Source organism: Apium graveolens, chromosome 5 (assembly GCF_009905375.1).
Source record: "Apium graveolens cultivar Ventura chromosome 5, ASM990537v1, whole genome shotgun sequence".
NCBI classification, from domain to species: Eukaryota; Viridiplantae; Streptophyta; class Magnoliopsida; order Apiales; family Apiaceae; genus Apium; species Apium graveolens.
The window spans coordinates 261,637,658-261,659,789 of NC_133651.1; the positions used below are offsets into that span (position 1 = coordinate 261,637,658).

The 22,132-nt window shown below is 38.4% G+C and overlaps 1 protein-coding gene and 1 non-coding gene across 2 annotated transcripts; one reads left to right on the forward strand and one right to left on the reverse strand.

Annotated features, from left to right (window-relative positions):
* Positions 1–1,268: 1,268 nt before the first annotated feature.
* Positions 1,269–3,284, reverse strand: LOC141660909 (uncharacterized). The gene is made up of 3 exons (XM_074467891.1): positions 3,120–3,284; positions 1,902–2,284; positions 1,269–1,820 (listed from the first exon to the last, which is right to left on the reverse strand). Exons 1-3 carry the CDS (start codon positions 3,172–3,174, stop codon positions 1,269–1,271), a joined length of 990 nt encoding a protein of 329 aa, XP_074323992.1. The 5' UTR covers positions 3,175–3,284.
* Positions 3,285–20,378: 17,094 nt separating this feature from the next.
* Positions 20,379–20,485, forward strand: LOC141662249 (small nucleolar RNA R71). The gene has a single exon (XR_012550372.1). It is a non-coding gene; the product is annotated as a small nucleolar RNA R71 (small nucleolar RNA).
* The last annotated feature ends 1,647 nt before the right edge of the window (positions 20,486–22,132 follow it).

Consider the following 22,132-nt stretch of genomic DNA (forward strand, 5'->3'; position numbering starts at 1 on the left):
TGATGGCTGATGCCAAAGAATATGTAAAGAAGTGTGACCGCTGTCAGAAGCATGCACCAATTGTTAGACAACCCCCTGAGATGCTGACCTCTATCAACTCGCCTATTCCCTTTGCCATGTGGGGGATGGATATTCTAGGGCCTTTTCCTATGGCCACGACACAAAGGAAATTTCTGATTGTAGCCATTGATTATTTCACCAAGTGGATCGAAGCCAAACCCTTGGCCAAAATCACTACTAAGCAGGTTGCACAATTCCTGTGGGAAAACATTATGTGCCGATATGGAATTCCCCGTATCCTTGTCACTGACAATGGAACACAATTCAATAATGAGGAATTCAAGAAGTATTGTGAAGAAAATGAAATTGAGTTACGATTCACCTCTGTGGCTCACCCGCAAGCCAATGGACAAGCAGAGGTAGCAAATCGGATAATCCTGGATGGACTAAAGAAGAGGATCGAGAAGTCAAGAAATAATTGGGTAGATGAGATACTTCCAATATTATGGGCCTACAGGACTACTTGTAGAGTCACGACAGATGCAACTCCTTTCATGTTGGCATATGGGGCGGAAGCAGTAGTTCCCGTGGAGATATCACATTCCTCTCCAAGGATTCAGGCTTTCGATGAGAAAGAAAATGAGGAAGGGCAGAGATTAGCCCTGGATTTAATTGATGAAGTGCGAGATAAAGCACATGCAAAGATAGTAGAATATCAGAAAAAAGCTTCATTCTACTACAACCTAAGGGTTAAAGAAAGGTTTTTTAAACAAGGCGATCTAATCTTGAGGAAGATAGAAGCATCTGGTGTAGGACAAAAAGGGAAGCTTGCCCCGAATTGGGAAGGGCCGTACAGAGTCAAGAGTGTTCAAGGTAGAGGAACCTACAAGCTAGAGACTATGGATGGTTTTGAAGTCCCGAGAACTTGGCATGCACAAAACCTGAAGGTTTACTATGTGTAGGGAAGCCGGATACGATTCTCACTCGTCAGGATGGCGAGTAGGTTGAAAAGCACCTTGAAGCTTTGCTTGCTTAGGATTTATATGTTTTAGTTTTATTACGAAGTTTATTAAGACTTGTGTAAGGGACGAATCCCAGACAATTTTATGAAATTCATGAGTTCTTCAAAGTATGTTTGTGGCCTAACAAATAAAAATCAAATGCATGGATGCAAGCATAAAAGGTGATAAATGAAATAGATCTGATAGATGTTACAAAAGTTTGATAAATAAAGTCTCGAAAACAAGCCACGCAGGGCTGAAAAAGCTCTAAGGAGCTGAAGTACCCTCGGCATCCATATCATCGTCCTCTCCACTCTCGCTGGATGTCTCTGTCGTCTCGGAGGAGGAGGAAGAGCTGTCGTCCTCAGCAGGTCTGGAAGAAGACTCGGGAGGAGGAAGGAGTGGATCCTGAGGAACATGGTCCGAGACAACTACTCGGGTACGAAACCTCTGTAGCAAAGCCTCGTCATCAGGGCAGATATAGTCCGCCGGGTTAATATCAGGACAAGCCTCGTTCACGGTCCCAAGGGCCGTGTCCCAACCAGTCCTAAAAAACCCAGGAAAGACTGAATCATCCCTAATCCTCATGGATTGGGCAAACTCCTCCGAGTCCAGATAGTTGTCTATAGCTTTATCCTTCTCCGCCCGAAGTACCACCAGCTCGGCGTTAGACTCTCCGAGTTCTTCCTCCTTGCGCTTGAGCTTCTTCTCCAGGGTAGCGTACTTCTTCTGTTGCCTCCTGAGGGCATTATCGGCCTTATCAGAAGCCCGCTTCCATGATTCGGCTTGCCTCACAGCGCCTTGAAAATAGGCGTTAGACTGAAACAAAGCAATTAACAAAGTATAAGGCAAGAAAATGCTACAAGAACGAAAAATAAGTTCAAAAAAGAGAAGGCATACCGAAGCCAGAGACTGAGCTCCCATGAGCTTGATCCTCTCAAGATCAGGGGTGGCCACCACATCAGTAAAATCCTTGGGGGTCACGCTATGGTAAGACCAATCCCAAGCATGTTTCGTGGAACCAACTACGGTGTCCCCTCGGCGGAATCCCCAGAGAGGCTGAAAGGCGCCTGTGGCAGCAGCAGTAGGGGCAGCAGCAGTGATAGGAGTACCATGGCCTCCAGCTCCTTCAGTTGAGGCCTCCCCTATAGGCTCTTTGTGCTTCTTCAAAAAGATAGGCTCCGTGGCCTTTCCCCGGGTGTCTAGGCCTGCGAGCCGAGCTTTCTTCATCCTAGCTGTTTCCTCAACCAAAGGAACATTGTCCTCGTTAATCTCCTTAGCAGCTGAAACAAAGCAAAGGACAAAATAAGTGAAGTTAATAATGCATGAAATGAAGTAAAATTGAGAAGGGAAGAAAAATACCCTGTTGAGAAACAGAGGATAGTCCCACATGAATCAGGGAAAACTCCTCTAAGAGAGTCCAGCTGGTGGTCGAGCCATCATCCTGAGTAAGCCCATTATAAATAATAGTTTCTTCAGGAGTTAAGTGAATGGATTTGAGGATACCATCACTGACCTTCCCAAAAGAAGATCGAAAAAGTGTGCCCCAGTCACCATTCTCCCAACGTAACCCGACGAAACTATTCCTCCAATTTTGATTATTATCAGGAATAGAGGCACTGTTAAAGATATGTTTGCTTTTGGGCCTTTGCTTGACATAGACCCAGCCGCAGATATTGGAAGAACTATTGTAACACTGAAAGACTTTCCTAAAAACAGCTACGGAAAGAGGAAAGCCCTCCCTAAGACAGCAGACCATAAAACATAGAATGTTCCTCCAGGCGTTTGGAGGAAGCTGACACGGGTTGATTTGTAAATCAGCCAAAAGATGAGGAATAAAGGGGTGAAAAAGAAACCTAAGCCCAGCATTAAGGGCATCTGTGTAAATGAAAAGAGTATCGGGTCTCCAGTGGCAAGTATGATCACCACCAGAGACTGGAACTAATCTAAGAGGAGGAAGGACGTTATAACGAGCATTTAGTTTATTGAAGTCTATGTTGTGCCAAGTATTACAATGATTAAAAGAGTCGAGATGTGCAGTGGAGGGATATTCATCCCCCCTAGTGTTAATCATATCGATTAAAGACATATACGAAGAACGAATATCGATATCCTTACCTCGTTTTGAAGCCGAGGCTATCTTTGCCGCCCTCTCAGAATTCTTGTCAGCCATTAGTAAGCTAGAAAAAGCCTGAAGGAGAGGTTGGAAAACTAAGGGAGGGGATTTGAGAGAGGAAAGGTTAGAAAGTTGGAGGAAGGATGAGGAGAAGTTGTAGAATGAGTAGAGAGGTGAAATGAGAGGAGTGGAGAAATCAAACTCTCACCCCACCTTTATATAGCCAAGGAAGGGGGATAATGGGCCTTAAAAAGCCCATTTGGGCCCAAAACTTAGAAGGTTCTGGAATTATCCAGGAAATTCCTGGAAAATTCAAGAGAATTCTAGCAAAAATCAGAAGAAAACTTGATTTTTTGAAGAATCTGGAAGGATCCAGAAACACCCCAGAAGAATTTGGAGCCTATAAATAAGAGCCCAGTAAGAGGTTTGACCCGAAGAGAGCCCAGTGAAAGGTTTGACCCAAAATAAAAGCCCAGTTCAGGAAAAATAATGAAATTAAATATTATTGGGCCTAAAAAAATATCAAGCCCAGATAAGGGCCCAAATATTCAAATCAAAGCCCTGCACCAGGGTCCAAAATCTGGAAGAAAATATATGTGAGTATTATCTTCAAAAAACCAGGAAAAACTAGGGGCCCAATTAACAAGGCCTGTGGAAAAGATGCCCAATAAGAAACAAGCCCAGAAAAGGGCCCAGATAATTGAAGTTGGAGGCCCAGGGATAAGGCCCACTATATTTAAGAAAGGGGTTATATCAGGCCCATGAGCCAAAGCCCTGTTGAAAAAATAAGCCCAAAGATCAGCCCAACAAATTCAGCCCAGGGTTAAGGGCCCAAATCCAAGTGTATGCAAATAAATAAATAAATAATATATATATAAATATGTATATATTCCTGACCTGTTCGACCAGAAAACACGAAGAAATCCTGGTCGAATGGCCTGAGGTCGAAACCCTGTCGATCAGGGGTAAAAAACGGCCTTAATTCGACCAGGACCAGGACTAATTCGACCAGAAATAATGAAGAATTCCTGATCGAAATCCTCGAGCCCGAATTGGCGTCGACCTGGGCAACCAAAAGGGGGTTAATTCGGTCAAAAATGGAGATCCTGACCGAAAATTCTGATCGAAATTGAATCCTGACCGAAAGAAGAAAATCCTGATCGAAATAGAATCCTGACCGAAGGGAGGAAATCCTGGCCGAAATTCGACCAGGATTCCTGATCGAAAGCATCCTGCCCGAAACCCTGTCGACCAGGGCAATCTGAAGGTTAATTCGACCAGGATCCTGGTCGAAATTTTTATATAAAAAAAAAAAATCTGAAAAATTACAGAAAAAATAAGGAAATTCCTTAAAAATTTCTGAAAAATGTTAATATTTTCAGAAATAAGGAATAAATCCAGAAAATTAAAGGATAAATCCCAGAAATTAGGGAAAAAATCCAGAAAATAAGGAAATTCCTTAAATAATTTCTGAAAAATGTTAATATTTTCAAAAATAAGGAATAAATCCAGAAAAATTAAAGGATAAATCCCAGAAATTTAGGGAAAAAATCCAGAAATTAAGGATAAATCCCAGAAATTAAGGGAAAAATCCAGAAATTAAGGATAAATCCCAGAAATTAAGGGAAAAATCCAGAAATTAAGGATAAATCCCAGAAATTAAGGGAAAAATCCAGAAATTTAGGGAAAAAATCCAGAAATTAAGGATAAATCCCAGAAAATTAGGGAAAACCCCAGAAAATTAGGGAAAAATCCCAGAAAATTAGGGAAAATCCCAGAAAATTAGGGAAAAATTCCTGGAAATTAAGATAATTTCTGAACAAAAGGAAGATTCATTGTAAATGTGTAGGTCGCTCCACACTTTACGCAAAGACGAAACCCTGAAAGGGAACGAATAGATTTAACTTCTGCGAAACCTAATCAATGTTTCCCAAAAGTTGGGGGGCAAATGATAGGGATAAATAAGTCCTGATTTTATAATTAATGGGCTGATAGGCCCAATAAGAAGATGTATGATATTCAGACCAGAAAGGTTAAGCCTGATGGACCAGATCAGGTCTGATGGAATAAAAGAGGCCCAAAAGCCCTGATTATTAATTAATTTCGTAATTAATTAATAAGGGAAAAATCAGCTATTGAGAAGAGTCCTGATAAGGATATAAATCCTTATAGATTATCCTCAAGGGGACCTAAAAGGATAAGGAATCAGTTTCCTACTATCTAGGACTCCAAAGTCCATTCTAATTATGAGACTTGCCCACCAAGTCTCCTATACCAAGTCCAATTCAAGGACCACCAACATCTATATAAGGGGCCTCACCCCACAAATCAGAACTACGTTTTTTGGCTTGATTCTCTAATTCACAGAGATACGTAGGCATCTCGTAAAGGCAGATTGAGTCACGAAGCACGAGAGCAGCCATTAAAGGCCTTGAGCTCCCGAATCTTAGTAATAAATACAGCAAATAATAACCTTAGCTTTTTATCCATAACAGGAGTATTCTCCAATGATTATTATTTCAAACTCAATTAATTATATTATTAAGGATTACTTTAATTATTTAAACATAAATTAGTTGAGGAATATTATTTCAAATATTATTTTAAAATATAATTATTTGAGGTTTTATTTAATAATTATTATTTAATTATTAAATATTTATTAAATAATGTAATATAATTTAAAAATAGTAAGACTTGATTTTAAATATTTTCCAAGTTTCAGAAAATAATCCTACTTATTTCGGATTGTCGAAAATGTTATCTCGACGTATTTTAAATATTTTGAATATAGTTTCAAAAGAAACTCCCCCTCATGTATTTATCTGTTGACAACCATCAACTCACATTATCTTAGTACTTCCTCCGAAAATTCTCAGAAGTACATATATATAATAGCAACATGAGTTGTGCCTATTAATAAGCTAAACGCTTTGGGAACTCGAGGAGTACGAGTTCTTGGGATATGATAGGATTTCTTAAAGCACAAGAGAGGGGTAGAGATCCAGTACTTCATGTATTGGGGAGACTGTCAGTACCGTGGGAGACGGTACTATATGTACCTAAGGACCTGCGAAGTGTGTGTATACCCAAAATGGGACACATAGCCCGTATTCGACCAGGGTGATAACAAGGAGTTTGGACGTCATCCTCCTACTAGTAGAAAAGGTTACTATTTTCCGTATTACGACTGATCATCGTATGCGGTGGCTCCAGTGAATGTCCTATTCTTCCAATTGCTCACTCTTGCTTTCTTTTAAATGTCACAACACAACAGATTACCAGTATGGCGGCGTGGGACTTAGTCACTTGAAATCGTGTGGAGAATCCCTTACAGCTTTGTCTCAGGTGGACCAGAGTATCCAGATAGGTGTAAGATGTTAGTAGAAAAATATTGTAACTTCATGTAGAGGTTACGAATAATTGTTTAAAGATCCTGTAAAGTACATTTGAGTGTAATAAAAGAAGATTACATTTTGTACATCGTTTCTAAGGCTAAAACTTGTATGTGTGTGTGTGCGTGAGATTGGGGTCTGTTGGATTATTGAATCAATATAGGTTACACATGAGTGAAGGATGGCGTTACGACCCAGATTCCTGACCCCAGATTTGGAGGCGTTACAGTAATGGTATTAGAGCTTTGAGTTATAGTACATAGAGACGAGAGTGTTACGAGTTTGTCTAGATGCGAGATTTCGTAAGAGCTCATATAGAGTTCATCATTGGACTACCGGATGTAGCCCCACCGTGTAGGTTAGGATAAGTGTATATTTGAGGTATTAAAGCATGACTAATAGGACCATTGGAGATTATCAGAATGATGAGAAGAAAAATTAGAATCAAATATGATTTGGAAAACACGTGGTTGTAGAACTCGGAGCTAAGTCTCCAAGGTATTTGGGGTAAAGACGATCTTACCAACACCATATGTTAATTTTGATAACTCGAGCCTTGTTACTCATAATTCTTTATAGGTTGCCCATGAAGGGGCATCACATGTGAGAACCATGAAGTCTAATTATTAGTATACAGTTGAGGTTATTGACCAAAACTAGTTAAAGGTGTCATTTTACCAATGAGGATGTGAATATCGTATTAATCACGAATTCACCAGAGATAGTGTCCAATATACCCTTAAGGATATTTTCTATTAAGGAAGATTTGAATGTAATATAAGAATGTTATCATAAGACGACTACACTACATGATATTATTAGTGTGCTTAACATGTAAGGTTATGATGGTTTAGCTCAGAGATCGAGAGCATCGAGAATTGATGGCATGTCTATAATTGAATGGTGTATGATTACAATGAGCGATAATTCGATCTTCGAACCTTTTAAAATGATAGACCAGTGAGTCTAGAGCGGAATTCTTCGGTAGAAATGATTCCGAGACTATGTATATATACTCGTAGACCTCTAATATATTCGGTAATGTATGTTCACTTACAAACACGTGCCACCGAACTTATGGACTGCATTGAGATCCCTAAGAAATCTCTTTGATCTGTTCTCAGGGGGTACTTTCCACTTATAATTAGTAACAGATCCGTGTAGGAGGCCCCTATCGGCTTAACATATGTTTTTGGAATATTTCTGAGTAAGGTCTTCAAGGTAAAACACCGGAATGATAGATATACATGCGAAAGTCAAGTTAGTAAGCGATTTTAAAATGATGTTGAAAGAAACACTAGCTGAAATAAGAAATTACAAAGATGAAGAGGCGGTATCATCCTCAGACGGATAATAACAAGAGTTAGGATAATCAGTGAAATATTTGGTACCTACTCACTGTCACGCTACTCCCGCCAAACCGTTAATCATTCGTATTGCCTTGATAAGTCATGCCAGGAAATCCTTTTAGTTCTCTACTTTGAACTTCTGATGTGACCATCTTGAATAGTCTTTCTCCGCATCAGGACTTGCTCAATTCTTTTAATTGATCAATGAACTTTCATTCATAGATTATGATCTTCTTGTTCGACTCAGAGCTATTTATACTTTATTTCAATTATCCAAGGAATTTTTAATAAATTTTCCTTAATTCATTGACGAATATTCATAATGAATATCTTCATTTGATTCTTCTTTTATACTTACTCTTCTCAGTCGAGATGGTAAATATTTAACAAATTGTTTAAAACATGGATGATCTAATATCCTGTTAGGTCACACACAGACACTGTAGAGGGGGTGAATACAGTGTATAATACAATCAAATCGAACTTTAATAACTCAAGTAACAGAAAACAAACTTTATTGGAACAATAAACTCTGTTACAGTATGAAACTGTCCTCTCTCAGTGATGAACAAATATCACGAGAGCTGCTAGGGTTACAATAATTAATCTTCTCGATTGTGATAACACTTCTAGTGTAAACCCTATGTCTGTGTTTATATACTACACAGTCACAAGATAATCGCTAATTGATATGGAATATAATTCTGCTTCCTAAAATATATCAATCAGATATCTTTTCTTCCAAGTATTCTATTCTTCATAAAATTCCTTCTTCATGCATATCTCTTCTTATGTTTGTCTCGATCTTCTTTCCTTTAACCAGCTGCCTTCCTTATCTGAACGTCCTTCAGTACTTAAGTTCTGATATCCATCTTCTGATGATTATCTCCTGATAATATAAGTACTGATATCCTTAAGTCCTGACTTCCAGTAAGTACTGATTTATCCTGTTTAAGTAAGATCTGAAAACTAAACATAAATCACATTAGCCATGACATTATCAAATATATCTAACAATCTCCCCCAACTTGTAAATTAGCATAATATACAAGTTTAACAGATATTTGATGATGTCAAAGACATTAAGTACAAATGCATGTGAACTTGACTAGATAACTACAACTTACAGTCCTTAAAGCTTTACCAATCTTTAACTTCTGATAACAACTTCAGTCTGTATTCCTATAAGAATTTAAGCAGTTGTAGATCTTAACTTGGCTTAATCTTCTGATCTCTCTGATGTCAGGAGTTGTTCTGAGATAATTCTTCAACAAACATCTCTCAGCATATATGAGTTCATCAATCATCCTCCTTTTAGCATCTTTAAGTTCTGCAGAATCTTTACTAATTTGAAAGATTGCAACCCTGAGATCATTAATTTTAGCTTTCCTTATGTCCTGATCCAGTCTGATCAAATATGCTTTATCAGACTCAAGATTGAATTCCACAGCCCTGTAACCCAGAAAGGTAGTTATAATCTTGGCAGTGTTGGGCTTCATCTCAACTATATCACTCTTGTGATCTCTGTACTTTGGAAGATATGTGCTGTCAGAATTAACAGAATAAAGCCTTTTCTGTCTTTGAATCTGATTCTTCAAATAGTTTGCAGCACTTTTTGTTATTCTGTCATTCACTTGAAGTAAGAATAATACATGCTCCAGTTCTTCAAAATACTTCAGTGGAATGGCATTTTCCCTTATATGATAAACCCTACCATCTGTCATGAAGTACAACAAAATGTGTTCTTTCAAGTAGGTATGGTAAACCATTTATACAGATTCCAGTTGATTCAATCTCTCAGGAGTTGCTCCAATACCTGGTTCACTTAAGGAAGTTGGATCATTGGTAGTGTTCTGTATTCTTCTTTCATCAGCACTTCCCAATCCAGTTTTATCTCTTGCTTTCTTTCCAGTAACCACTCTTGCTTCAAAACCACTTACAGCAGTCTTCAAAGGTTGAGTCTGTTTGGCTTTAGTGAATTCTGGTAGGAGTGTCTTTGATTTATCAGAACTAACTATCTCTTGACTCTGAACAACTTGAGCCATGTCAGAGGTTGTCTCAGAAACTTTTCTTAAAGTCAGAACAAGATCAACATCGTCATCAGTAATTTCTTCACTCATAGGAAGCACATAAACCTTGATAGGTTCACCAACTTTCTCTTTGCCCTTGGACCTTGGATCTATTTGCAGTTGTGATTTAACCATGATTGTTTCAGGATTTGTCTTTTCTTTTATCACAATGCCTTTGAGTGTTGGAAGTTTCTTTTTACCAGAAGCTTCAGATTTAGATTTGACTTTTTCTGATTTAAGTCTGGCTTCTTCTTCCATTAGACTCTCCAAGTCCATTTCTGGATTTTCCTGAAGAAATAACTGTCTTGACATTTTTTCATCAAGATCTAGAAGTTCATCAGAACTTATCCTTTTACCAGTAGCAGAAGTAATTCTTTTTCTAGCATCAGAACTTGTTCTGTGACTTGTGATTTCAGCTTTTCTTGATGAGAAACCTCTACCTTGACTATGACCTCCACCCATTCCAGAGGTTCCTTGGTCATCTTTTTCATCATCCCTCCCCTTCAGTGTCTTATCAGTTTTGCATTTGGACTTAATTACTTTCTCCTCCTTTTTGGCATCAACAGGTAACATAAGAGAGACAAGCAATTCCACTGAGGCTTGGATTTCATCAAGTTGAGATTGCTGAGAAGCTTGATTGTTCAAAATATCATCAATATGAGATTGTTGTTTCTCTTGAGTCTTCTCAATATAAGCAACTCTATCAAAGGTAGGTTGGAAGAATTTTTTCTTGTCAATTTTCTAAACTTGTTCTTGCTTGAGTAATTCTTCCTGAATTTTATGTATTTCTGCATGAGTAGTGGAATGAAGACCTTGCAGATGTTTAGTACTCAATGCAGTGACTCGAAGCTGTGTTTTGAAATCATCAGTAATTAACATCTCATCAGATTTTGTCAAGTGCTTAGCAAGATTCTTTGCAGATGGAACACAGGTAACTGAGTTCCAATCCTTAGTCCACTCCTGTCCTGCAGGAGTTTCACTCCAAGGCACTGGTGCTTCTCTGATAACAAACTTCTTAACTAGTTCAGATTTAAGAACAGTTTGTTGAGGTGCATGTCCCGAAGGACCTGCTTCATCAGCATCTGCATTTGGAGTAGCATCACCAGTTTCATCAGCATTTGCAGCATCAGAACTTACAGAATCAACATCTTCTGATAAAACAACAGTATGAGAAGCAATTGAGGCTTCAGCATCATCCTCTAAGTGCTGATCTGGTTCCAAGTTCTGATCAACAACCATATTCTGATGATCACCTAGAATCTGATCATCATCATCTAGATGCAGAGAAGGTGTAGTAGATAATTCTGGAGTTTGAGTAGCATCAGAGACATGTATTGTTGATGGATGAAGTGCTGTTGGAGCTTCTAAGAAAAGTACCTCAGGCACAACCAGGTTCTGAATATTAATTTAAGCACTTGTGCCTGGATCAACAGGAGATACAGTCTTTTGAATAGGAGACACAGATGATGTATTTGCCATTTCAGTAGCAGCTTCCTGAGGTAGAGTTAATGGAGAAACAGTGGTTTCAGCAAATTCTGGTTCTTGTGAGATCAGAGATTCCTGATCCCCTTCCTTAGCTGCTGCTTCCTCATCATCTGAAACTGGCCTTTTAGCTCTCTATTTCTTGTATCTCTTAGAAGGTGGGGATTCCTTGGGAGTTTCAGCAAAAGTCATTCTTCTAAGCCGTTTGAGAAGCTTAGATCCCCCAATTCCAGAATCCTTCTGAGAAGGAACTTTCTCAGCTTCTTTGACAACAGGTTCTGATGTAGAAACCTGTTCCTCACTATCAGATTCATCTCTCAAAACAATCATCCTTCTCTTCTGAGGTGTTTGAGGAACAGTCTTTGTTCTCTTTGGCTTGGAAGATGAAGGCTTCACAGTAGGTGTTGAGGATGAAGGTTGAACTGTCTGTAAAGTTGAGAGATATGATTTGAGATATGTTCTGAGGGATGGTTGAGGTATAGATGGATGAGTGGTATGTTCTGATGGTTGCTGTGGTGTTTGGGAGGTGGTGGTAGGTTGGATATCAGGATAAACAGATCTATAGGTTTGAGGATCAGAATTTACTAAGATCTGTTTTACATAATGAGGAATATGTAAAGGTCTAACCACCTTTTTCTTAAGGTCAGCATTTACCAGGTCATTAAAGGCTCGTTTTGCAATTTTCAATGGTGGAATTAAGGTACTGGCTAGTTGGGGGGGATTAGTACAACAAAAATTATATATAAGCTGACATAATCTAGCAAAATAAACTACATTTCTATCTTCTGTCATCCTATCCCCTATGAAACCTATCACAGCATTTGCAAAATCAAAATGAGTTTGGTTAATGATAGCATACCCGATGTGCTGACTCATTATAGGAATGGCGTCAAAGTTGGAACACTTATTCCCAAAAGCTTTAGTGATGCAGTCGAAAAAGAAGCTCCATTCCTTTCTGATATGAGCCCGTTTCAACTGCCCAAGCTTAGCCAAACTCTGTTCATACCCCAAACTGGCCATTAACTCTTGAAGAGCTGATTCCTCCGGGGTTGAAAAAGTACATCCTTCTGGTAAATGCAGGGCCTTGCGAATTGTACCAGGAGTAACCACATGTGTAGAATCATCCACTTCGAAAACAATACTGGGAGTACCATGTGTACCACCATTATCAAAGTGCCCAGTCCGCCAAAATGTTAGAACTTGTTGGCTTGAAAAGACTGAAGGCTGGGTCAATGCATACCCAATTTCACTGTGTGCAAGAAGATCTTGTACAAAGTGCAACTCAGACGGAGCTTCAGCATGATAGAGAATTGCAGCATAGTTATTTGGAACAAACTTAGCTCCATCAATGATCAAATCCTTAGGTGCCATGAGAGAAATCGAAAATTACGAGTTGCCTGTTAGGTGTTTGAGAAAATGTCTGTATGAAAAACCAACGTCAGGAGATGAAAGAGAGTAAAAGCAAAGAAAGAGAGATAAAGTGTAAAAGTAAATAAAAGATTGGAAAATCTTTTCTCTGTCATACTTATACTTGAAAAAAAATATAACCGTTGGACACCTGTCAGACATGCAGTAATAATGAATAGTTAATGGGCACGAGAAAACAGTAATTATTACTTACCCACTTGCAGTTTTTCAAGGAAAAACCGTTCCACTTGCCCAGTAATTCCATTAATCGAGGTAAATCAGTTTTAATTCAAAATTGAAACTGTTCCCACTTATTCAATTATTTTTCACTGTAAAACCAATATTCTGAGAAGAAAATTCAAATATGAGAATGACCAAAATTAAATCAAGTAAATAAGTACTGATATTGTAAGATCAGAACTTAATTTAAATTAAAATGAAAGGGTCATCAGAATATGGATTTATCAGGATTTATCAGTGCATTTAAATTACAAACATCTCAGAGACAAAAACTTGCAAAAAGTAGACATTCCATTAATATATTAAGAGAATACATTCATGAAATTTAAATTACATCAGAACTTTACAAGATTGTCCTAAGCTTCTAAACCTAACATCAACAGCCTTTGTCCTAGCTCAAGAAGCAGGGAAAGGCAGACGATGAAGAAAAATAGGAAGAAGAAAATAAATTATTTCTTCTTCCTACTCTCTACAAAAAGAATAGCGAGTCTGATGATTCACTCTTGCTAGCGGAGAGCTTCCAGCCTTTCCTCCTCCAATCGCTCCAAATGGCGATGGTAGTCCATGTAAAAGAAAAGGAGGTGGGTGAGAACCTCCTGGGGAACCGAGTCCCAAATCTCATCAGGAATGGTAGTGACGTGCCATTCCTGCTGCCATGCTTCACAGCTCAGCTCCATGTTGAATGTTTCATAGTTCAAAAACATGTTTAGTTGACCATGGTTTTGTTTGTATGAATAAAATGAAGGTGAGTTTGTGAGAGAAGAATTGATGTATAGGCCGTTGTGAAGTGTTTGTTTATATAGGCAAGAGAATGCCAGGAGACGCAAGGAATTTTAATGCTGACAGGTAGAATTAATTCTACCTCGTCTCCCTAGACTTGGAAGACGAAAAACAGTCATTGGAAAGGTAAAACTAGGTTTAATGCGCACAAGAAACAAGTAAAATTTATTGTGCAAGTACGTGTACCACTATCCCTAAGTATATTGACTGTTAATATTCCGCCCCAACATATTCTGATTTAAAATGAGACTATTTTAGATTTTATCCACAAATAAGTCAAGTAAAGGATCAGAATTTAATAGCAGACTTTAGACTTATATCAGAACTTAACAGCTATCAGAACATGATTTCTTGACTCGAAAAATGAATGCCTATCTTTGTAATTCTTCACACAAATTCTGATATAAATTCTTCAGAACTTAATCATCAGAACGTTCAAGAGAACTTGTGCTCAGAGAATATGTAATATGACACATAAACTATTCATCTAAAATAACATAGATCACCACAGTAATTTTCATCATTCATATGGAGTGTTGAGTGTGTGCATTAAGCTAAATATCAGACAAAGAGTAAAGTCTGATTCACTTCAGTACATCTTAGAAATAAGGCATAACTAAAACTTTACTAAAAATCTGTCATTATTCTGAAACCTACTATTGAATGAGTTCATGCTTGAGTCCACCTCAACTGTTTTGTGCTAATTTTGTGCATCTTTTTAAATTCCATATGACAGTGGCTTCTCAGTGTAAGCGAGTCACGACTGCTTATCAGAATTTATGCTATTATCAGAGTATTTCTCCAGTAATCATAGAGTGTGAAAAGTCACCAAGAAAATATGTATTTGCTTTTTTAATGCATATTACTTAATACCAGTAATGCACTTGGGTCTTCCCTTCCACATTTTTACTCTAGATCTCAAAGGAGTACCTGATTTTAATTCCTTGATTCTTTTTCTTTTTCTTTTGATAAGTAAAGTTTATCAGCACTTAGTACATTCAACAGATTTACTAGCATCAGAACTTAACAGATGAGAAGAATTATTCTAGTTTGTGACTTAGTAAGAAGATAGACAAAGTAAACTCAACTAAACTCAATATCAGAATTTGCTTGTGTCAGTAGATTTCCACAGAAATAATTACTTAAAACATGGGATTTCTAGTTTATTAAAGACTACTAGGTCAGCATCTAACACAGGTATCTTCATAGGATAGAATAGTTACTTAAACATACATATCAGTATCAGAGTTTAGAAAGTCACATAAGACATCAGTCAGTACTTAAGCAATTTTCAATTAATCAAAGAATACACAAAGAGAGTAATTTCTATAAATACTGATCATAAAGTCTGATGCATCAGAACAAAACTAAGAAGATTTAAAAAAAGAACCTGAAACCATTCCTAGTTCGTTTACCAATCTTGTAAAAATAGCTTCACACAGTGGTTTTGTGAAGATATCTACTAGTTGTTGATCTGTTGGAACAAAGTGCAATTCCACTGTACCTGCATCCACATGTTCCCTTATGAAGTGGTACCTGATGCTGATGTACTTTGTCATTGAGTGTTGAACTGGATTACTTGTCATAGCAATAGCACTTTGATTATCACAGTAAATAGGGATTTTGAAATATGTTAACCCATAATCCAGTAACCGATTCTTCATCCAAAGAATCTGTGCACAACAGCTTCCTGCAGCAATATACTCTGCTTCTACAGTTGATATGGAAATTGACTTTTGTTTCTTGCTAAACCAAGAAACTAATCTGCCTCCAAGAAATTGGCAGCTTCCACTTGTGCTTTTCCTGTCAATTTTGCAACCTGCAAAATCTGCATATGAGTAACCTATTAGTTTAAAATCTGATTCTCTGGGATACCTGTTAGGGCGAAAACACGCGCTAATATTCACGCAAGTATACGCGTTCGCAAGTAGTATAAGATATAAATCAGATTCATTCCCACAGAGACTGGTTTAGGTTAAGTTCAATTTATGCACCTATGCAACAATGTAAGGTTATCGATCAATGCTAAGACAAATAACAAATTGGGTTTTTATTAAACTAAGAGATTATATTAAATAACATTAACTAAGAGAATTGAAGTTGAATTAATATATATGATAAACATGGGATTCTATCTTCATTAAATACTTCATTCAATAGCCTTATTGTTCTTAACCTTAGCATGTGATGGTGATGACACTAATCAGATAACACGAAACTGATAAACGCCAACTTTCGTTGCACGAATACCATTCTACCGGACATCCACAAAAGAGATAGAAGCTGAATAGGCACCAATTATATTGAGACCCTATATGTCTATAGAATTTGACAACATAACGGTTTAAGAACAAGTTATCTATCTTGATTACATAGGGCAAGTAAAACGGTTAGAGTTACCTACGAATCATGCATAACAAATACATGAACCTATGCTAGCATGGCAAGTTCTAAACCTCTATATTCACTGTCGCTTCAATAGAGATTAACACGCTATCTTATATGTTAGTTACGCACATAAGATGAATAAGCACAACCAATACTAGGATATCAATCAATCACCACATACCAAGATATCGAAACAATTAATTATTGAAATCCATAAGTAAATCTGCTAGAATCCCATGACAACGATTAGCCCATAATCGAACTCATCGTCACCATGGGTTCCAATGAAAGAATGGTATAAACAAGGTCTTAATAAACTAAATAATAATCAAAGTACGAATAAACGAGATCTAGGTTCAACAAGAACGAAAACGAGCATCCAAAGTTACAACTAATTCAAAGAATCACAAGTTGAAAACAAGATCTTCTTTTTCGGAGTTGTTCTGTGCTTCTAGGTCTTCTCCTTGGTATCCCAATCTTCCCTTCTTGCGCAAAACACAATCTTCTTCTTCTTAAAATCCCCCTGTGAAAACGTCTCAAATCTACTTATATAATAGTCCCATAAAACTCAGATTACATAGAAGTTGGAAGCCAAACAGAAGTAGAAGTCTAAAATAATTCAGCAAAATTCCCGACCCTGCGCGGCCGCTCAGCATAGCTGCGCAGGCGCGCAGGCCTCCACTGGAAAAAATCCAAGCTTGCTCCGTTTCTTTGCCGTAATCTGCCCGTTCCTTTCCTCTCACAATGGTGAACACATGCCAAGGCTTATTCTTGATGATTCCTCCCCCGAAATGCAACTAATACCCTGAAATACATGAACACTAGAAAAACGCATCAAATACACAAAATACTTGATTTCAAGACACCAATTTAAGCCATTTTAAGACGTTCTAAGTGGTATAAAATGCCACTTATCACACCCCCAAACTTAAATCGATGCTTGCCCTCAAGCGTCACAGACTCAAAAATAAATAAAAATATGAATGAATACAATCTATATGAAAATGCAGCGATCCCCCTTACTACAATTAATCAACCAAATTGCCACATCTCAACGAATGCAGTTAGACAACTAAAGATCAATAAACTCATGCAAACGGACATACAGCCAGAAACGTGGTGTGTGCAAATGCTTAACAGATATGCTTCGGAACTAGACCAATTACTATGACTAGACTATCCTCAAGGTAATCCTACGATTATACAAAGAATAAAAATTCCAGGCACAAAGTGATATACAACACTACAAGAACTCTGGAGCATACTACGGAATCGTGCTTTTTATTTACAACTCAAATGCTTATTTGACCGTGCAATGAGTGAGGTCCACAAAAGACTTATACAATGATATCCATGTAACGAGCGTTAGGTTAGCGGATCCCAGACTCTAAAAGCCTTAGGTCGCTAGGCACAAAGTCCCCTAAGAACTTAATAACTCGAATACCAAAGAGCCCACTCTTGATCAATTATGCCAATTTTTTTTTTTGTTTTAAACTCTGAGCAAGTGCGTTTCGCTCCATCTTGCTCAACCCTAGACTACTCGCAACATACGCGAGCCGGCTACTAGCCATTTGACGCCTAGCCACAACTAACAACAACTTCCATATTTTTTTCTCCAAAATTTTTCTTTTTCATGTCTTTATCACTAAGAACCTATAATCGAATTCTAAGCATAATAAGTAGATTGACCTTGAAAACAACCAAATCATAACACAATCTAGCCCTTTCGCATTCTCTAAGACTTAGTGGACTTACAATTGTTTCTAGCATGCATATCAACCTACACAACTTAATATCACTTTAATGTTATCACTACACTCACATCAATATCACAATTCAGTCGATAAATCATTGCAAAAGGGATCATGGTAAATGCATGAGCTACATGACATTCATAAAAAAAACTATATGGCATAAATTATGCAACTATATGAACTAAACTATCATGAATATGCAACTAAATGACACACAGACAATATTCCTTACCCATACTTAAAATTTTCAATGTCCTCATTGAAGGCAATAATAAGGATTTCAGGCATACCTAATTAGCGGGAGATTCACCCTCGTCGGGTGGAGGATCAGGTGGCCAATCAACCTCGCCACCAGTGTCTCGAACAACAGTACCAAAAGCATGTGTCAAATCTGCAGCAAAATGACGGTGAATATCGTGCATGGCCTCCATACGCCTAGTTACTCGCCTGTACTGCTCATCACCAACACCAGTCCTATCAATTATCTGCTGCATATGAGAAGAACCCTCTATAGGCACTGGAGGATCCGTTCGGCTATCCTCTACATCATCAAAGATATATCCCAACCCCTTGTCAGGGGGTGCACCTAAGAATGAATAACTCAAGTGATTTGGCAGTGGGTTGAGCTCAAGTGTAGGAGCATCTTCAATAGACGACTCGAGACGATCTTGAGAAATTTTCAGCTCTGCTAACCCAAGAGAATCGAATGGCACATCCAACTTCCTCTTCCACAGAGGTGCATTCAAAACCTGAATTTGCTCTACTTTAAAGCACTCCTCTTTAGCTGTGGGTAATTTTATTTCCTTGAACACATTGAAAGTGACCTTCTGATCATGAACCTTCATCGTAAGCTCTCCTTTTTGCACATCGATCATAGTTCGGCCTGTAGCCAAGAATGGTCTTCCTAAGATAATGGGAATCTTCTTATCTTCCTCGAAATCAAGAATTACAAAGTCAGCAGGGAAGAAGAGTTTATCCACCTTGACCAAGACATCCTCCACTATACCTCGTGGATAAGCGATGGAACGGTCAGCTAGTTACAATGACATGTATGTTGGTTTCGGCTCAGGCAGACCAAGCTTCTTGAAGATAGATAAGGGCATCAGATTGATGCTAGCTCCTAAATCACATAAACACTTGTCGAACGACAAGTTTTCGATGGTGCAAGGAATAGTGAAGCTTCCAGGATCTTTAAGCTTCGGAGGCAACTTCTGTTGCAGCACAGCACTGCATTCCTCCGTTAGAGCAACGGTCTCTAAGTCATCGAGCTTCACTTTCCGAGAGAGAATACCTTTCATAAACCTCGCATAGCTAGGCATCTGTTCAAGAGCTTCAGCGAAAGGTATGTTGATATGAAGTTTCTTGAACACCTCCAGAAACTTCTCAAACTGCTTATCCAGCTTTTTCTTCTGCAGCCTTTTAGGAAAAGGAGGTGGAGGATAGATCTGCTTCTCCCCTGTATTACCCTCAGGAGGAGTGTGTTCCACAGTAGTCTTCCTTGGTTCCACCTCTACTCCCTTCTGCACATCTTCTTCAGCCACAACTGCATTTTCTGAATCTTGAGATTTTTCAGGCTCTTCGTCTTGCTGAATTTGGGGGCTTGCGACCTTTCCAGACCTTAAGGTGATGGCGTTCACATGTTCTTCAACTTTCCTCTTTCCTGGATTGGCTTCTGTATCACTAGGAAGCGTTCCTGGTGGTCGATTCAATAAGGCATTAGCAATTTGCCCTATTTGGTTCTCCAGATTCTGGATAGAAACAGCCTGGCTTTGGCATATAAGAGCCTGGTTTTTGCACATAAGCCTCAACTCCTCCAATTCAGATTTTTCATTCGAAGATAGACCTGCATCATTAGTTTGTTGTTAAAGTTGGAGTTGTTGCTGAAAACCAAGAGAGTTGAACAACTTATTTCCAAACGGCTGGAATGGCTGTTGCATCACATTCTGATTGTTGCTCCCGCTGAAGTTAGGATGATTCCAGTTGTCAGGATGATAAGTGTCTGGAACTGGTTGTTGCGATCTCTGAAAGTTGCTCACAAACTGAGCTGAGTCGCTAGATATAGCGCATTGTTCTGTCGCATGCGGACCTGCACACAGCTCACAAATACTAATTATCTGCTTAACACCATAGTTAGCCAGAGAATCGATCTTCATAGACAACGCCTTTAGTTGAGCAGTGATAGCCGTAGCTGTATCCACTTCAAGAACTCCTGCTACCTTGCCCTGTGGATATCTCTGGGTTGGATACTGATATTCATTAGCAGCCATCAGTTCAATTAGATCATAAGCTTCCTTATAGCTCTTTGCCCATAATGCTCCGCCTGATGCTGCATCGAGCATGGGTCTGGACTGTGCTCCCAACCCATTATAAAAACAAGTGATGATCATCCAATCAGGAATTCCATGATGAGGACACTTCCTAAGCATCTCCTTGTAGCGCTCCCAAGCTTCACTTAGCGATTCTCCCGTTTGCTGCACAAATTGAGTAATAGCATTCCTGAGTGCAGCTGTCTTCGCCATAGGGAAGAATTTAGTAAGAAACGTCTGAGCAAGATCTTCCCAAGTAGTAATCGAACCAGCTGGTAGAGAGTGTAACCAGCTCTTAGCCTTGTCCTTCAGAGAGAATGGGAACAGTCTCAGCTTCACAGCATCTTCAGAAACACCGTTGAACTTGAAGGTGTCGCATATTTCACCGAAATCCCTAATATGTGTATTGGGATCTTCCGTTGGAGAACCCCCAAACTGGACTGAAGTCTGTACCCATTGAATTATGCTAGGCTTGATCTCAAAGGTATTAGCTGTGATAGCTGGCCGGACAATACTAGATTGAATGTCATTGATCTTAGGTTGATAAAAATCCATCAAGGATTTCGTTCGTGCTGCTGGATCTCCCATTGTAATGAGTACCTGAAACACAAACAAATAAACTGTGAAAGTAAAAGAATCCGAGTCAGTGAACTTTAACGACCACTGATGACAAGCACATAAACTAAAAATTAACACCGAGTCCCCGGCAGCGGCGTCAAAAACTTGTTAGGGCGAAAACACGCGCTAATATTCACGCAAGTATACGCGTTCGCAAGTAGTATAAGATATAAATCAGATTCGTTCCCACAGAGACTGGTTTAGGTTAAGTTCAATTTATGCACCTATGCAACAATGTAAGGTTATCGATCAATGCTAAGACAAATAACAAATTGGGTTTTTATTAAACTAAGAGATTATATTAAATAACATTAACTAAGAGAATTGAAGTTGAATTAATATATATGATAAATATGGGATTCTATCTTCATTAAATACTTCATTCAATAGCCTTATTGTTCTTAACCTTAGCATGGTGATGACACTAATCAGATAACACGAAACTGATAAACGCCAACTTTCGTTGCACGAATACCATTCTACCAGACATCCACAAAAGAGATAGAAGCTGAATAGGCACCAATTATATTGAGACCCTATATGTCTATAGAATTTGACAACATAACGGTTTAAGAACAAGTTATCTATCTTGATTACATAGGGCAAGTAAAACGGTTAGAGTTACCTACGAATCATGCATAACAAATACATGAACCTATGCTAGCATGGCAAGTTCTAAACCCCTATATTCACTGTCGCTTCAATAGAGATTAACACGCTATCTTATATGTTAGCTACGCACATAAGATGAATAAGCACAACCAATACTAGGATATCAATCAATCACCACACACCAAGATATCGATATAATTAATTATTGAAATCCATAAGTAAATCTGCTAGAATCCCATGACAACGATTAGCCCATAATCAAACTCATCGTCACCATGGGTTCCAATGAAAGCATGGTATAAACAAGGTCTTAATAAACTAAATAATAATCAAAGTACGAATAAACGAGATCTAGGTTCAACAAGAACGAAAACGAGCATCCAAAGTTACAACTAATTCAAAGAATCACAAGTTGAAAACAAGATCTTCTTTTTCGGAGTTGTTCTGTGCTTCTAGGTCTTCTCCTTGGTATCCCAATCTTCCCTTCTTACGCAAAACACAATCTTCTTCTTCTTAAAATCCCCCTATGAAAACGTCTCAAATCTACTTATATAATAGTCCCATAAAACTCAGATTACATAGAAGTTGGAAGCCAAACCGAAGTAGAAGTCTAAA

What these genes read in the sequence shown, in the direction of transcription:
- LOC141660909 (XM_074467891.1), bottom strand. Translation starts at nt 3,174, where the DNA reads ATGGCTGACAAGAATTCTGAGAGGGCGGCAAAGATAGCCTCGGCTTCA. An exon ending in AGCCTCGGCTTCAAAACGAG is followed by an intron (nt 2,285 to 3,119) that starts GTAAGGATATCG and finishes GCTTTGTTTCAG; the next exon opens with CTGCTAAGGAGATTAACGAG. An exon ending in GAGCTCAGTCTCTGGCTTCG is followed by an intron (nt 1,821 to 1,901) that starts GTATGCCTTCTC and finishes GCTTTGTTTCAG; the next exon opens with TCTAACGCCTATTTTCAAGG.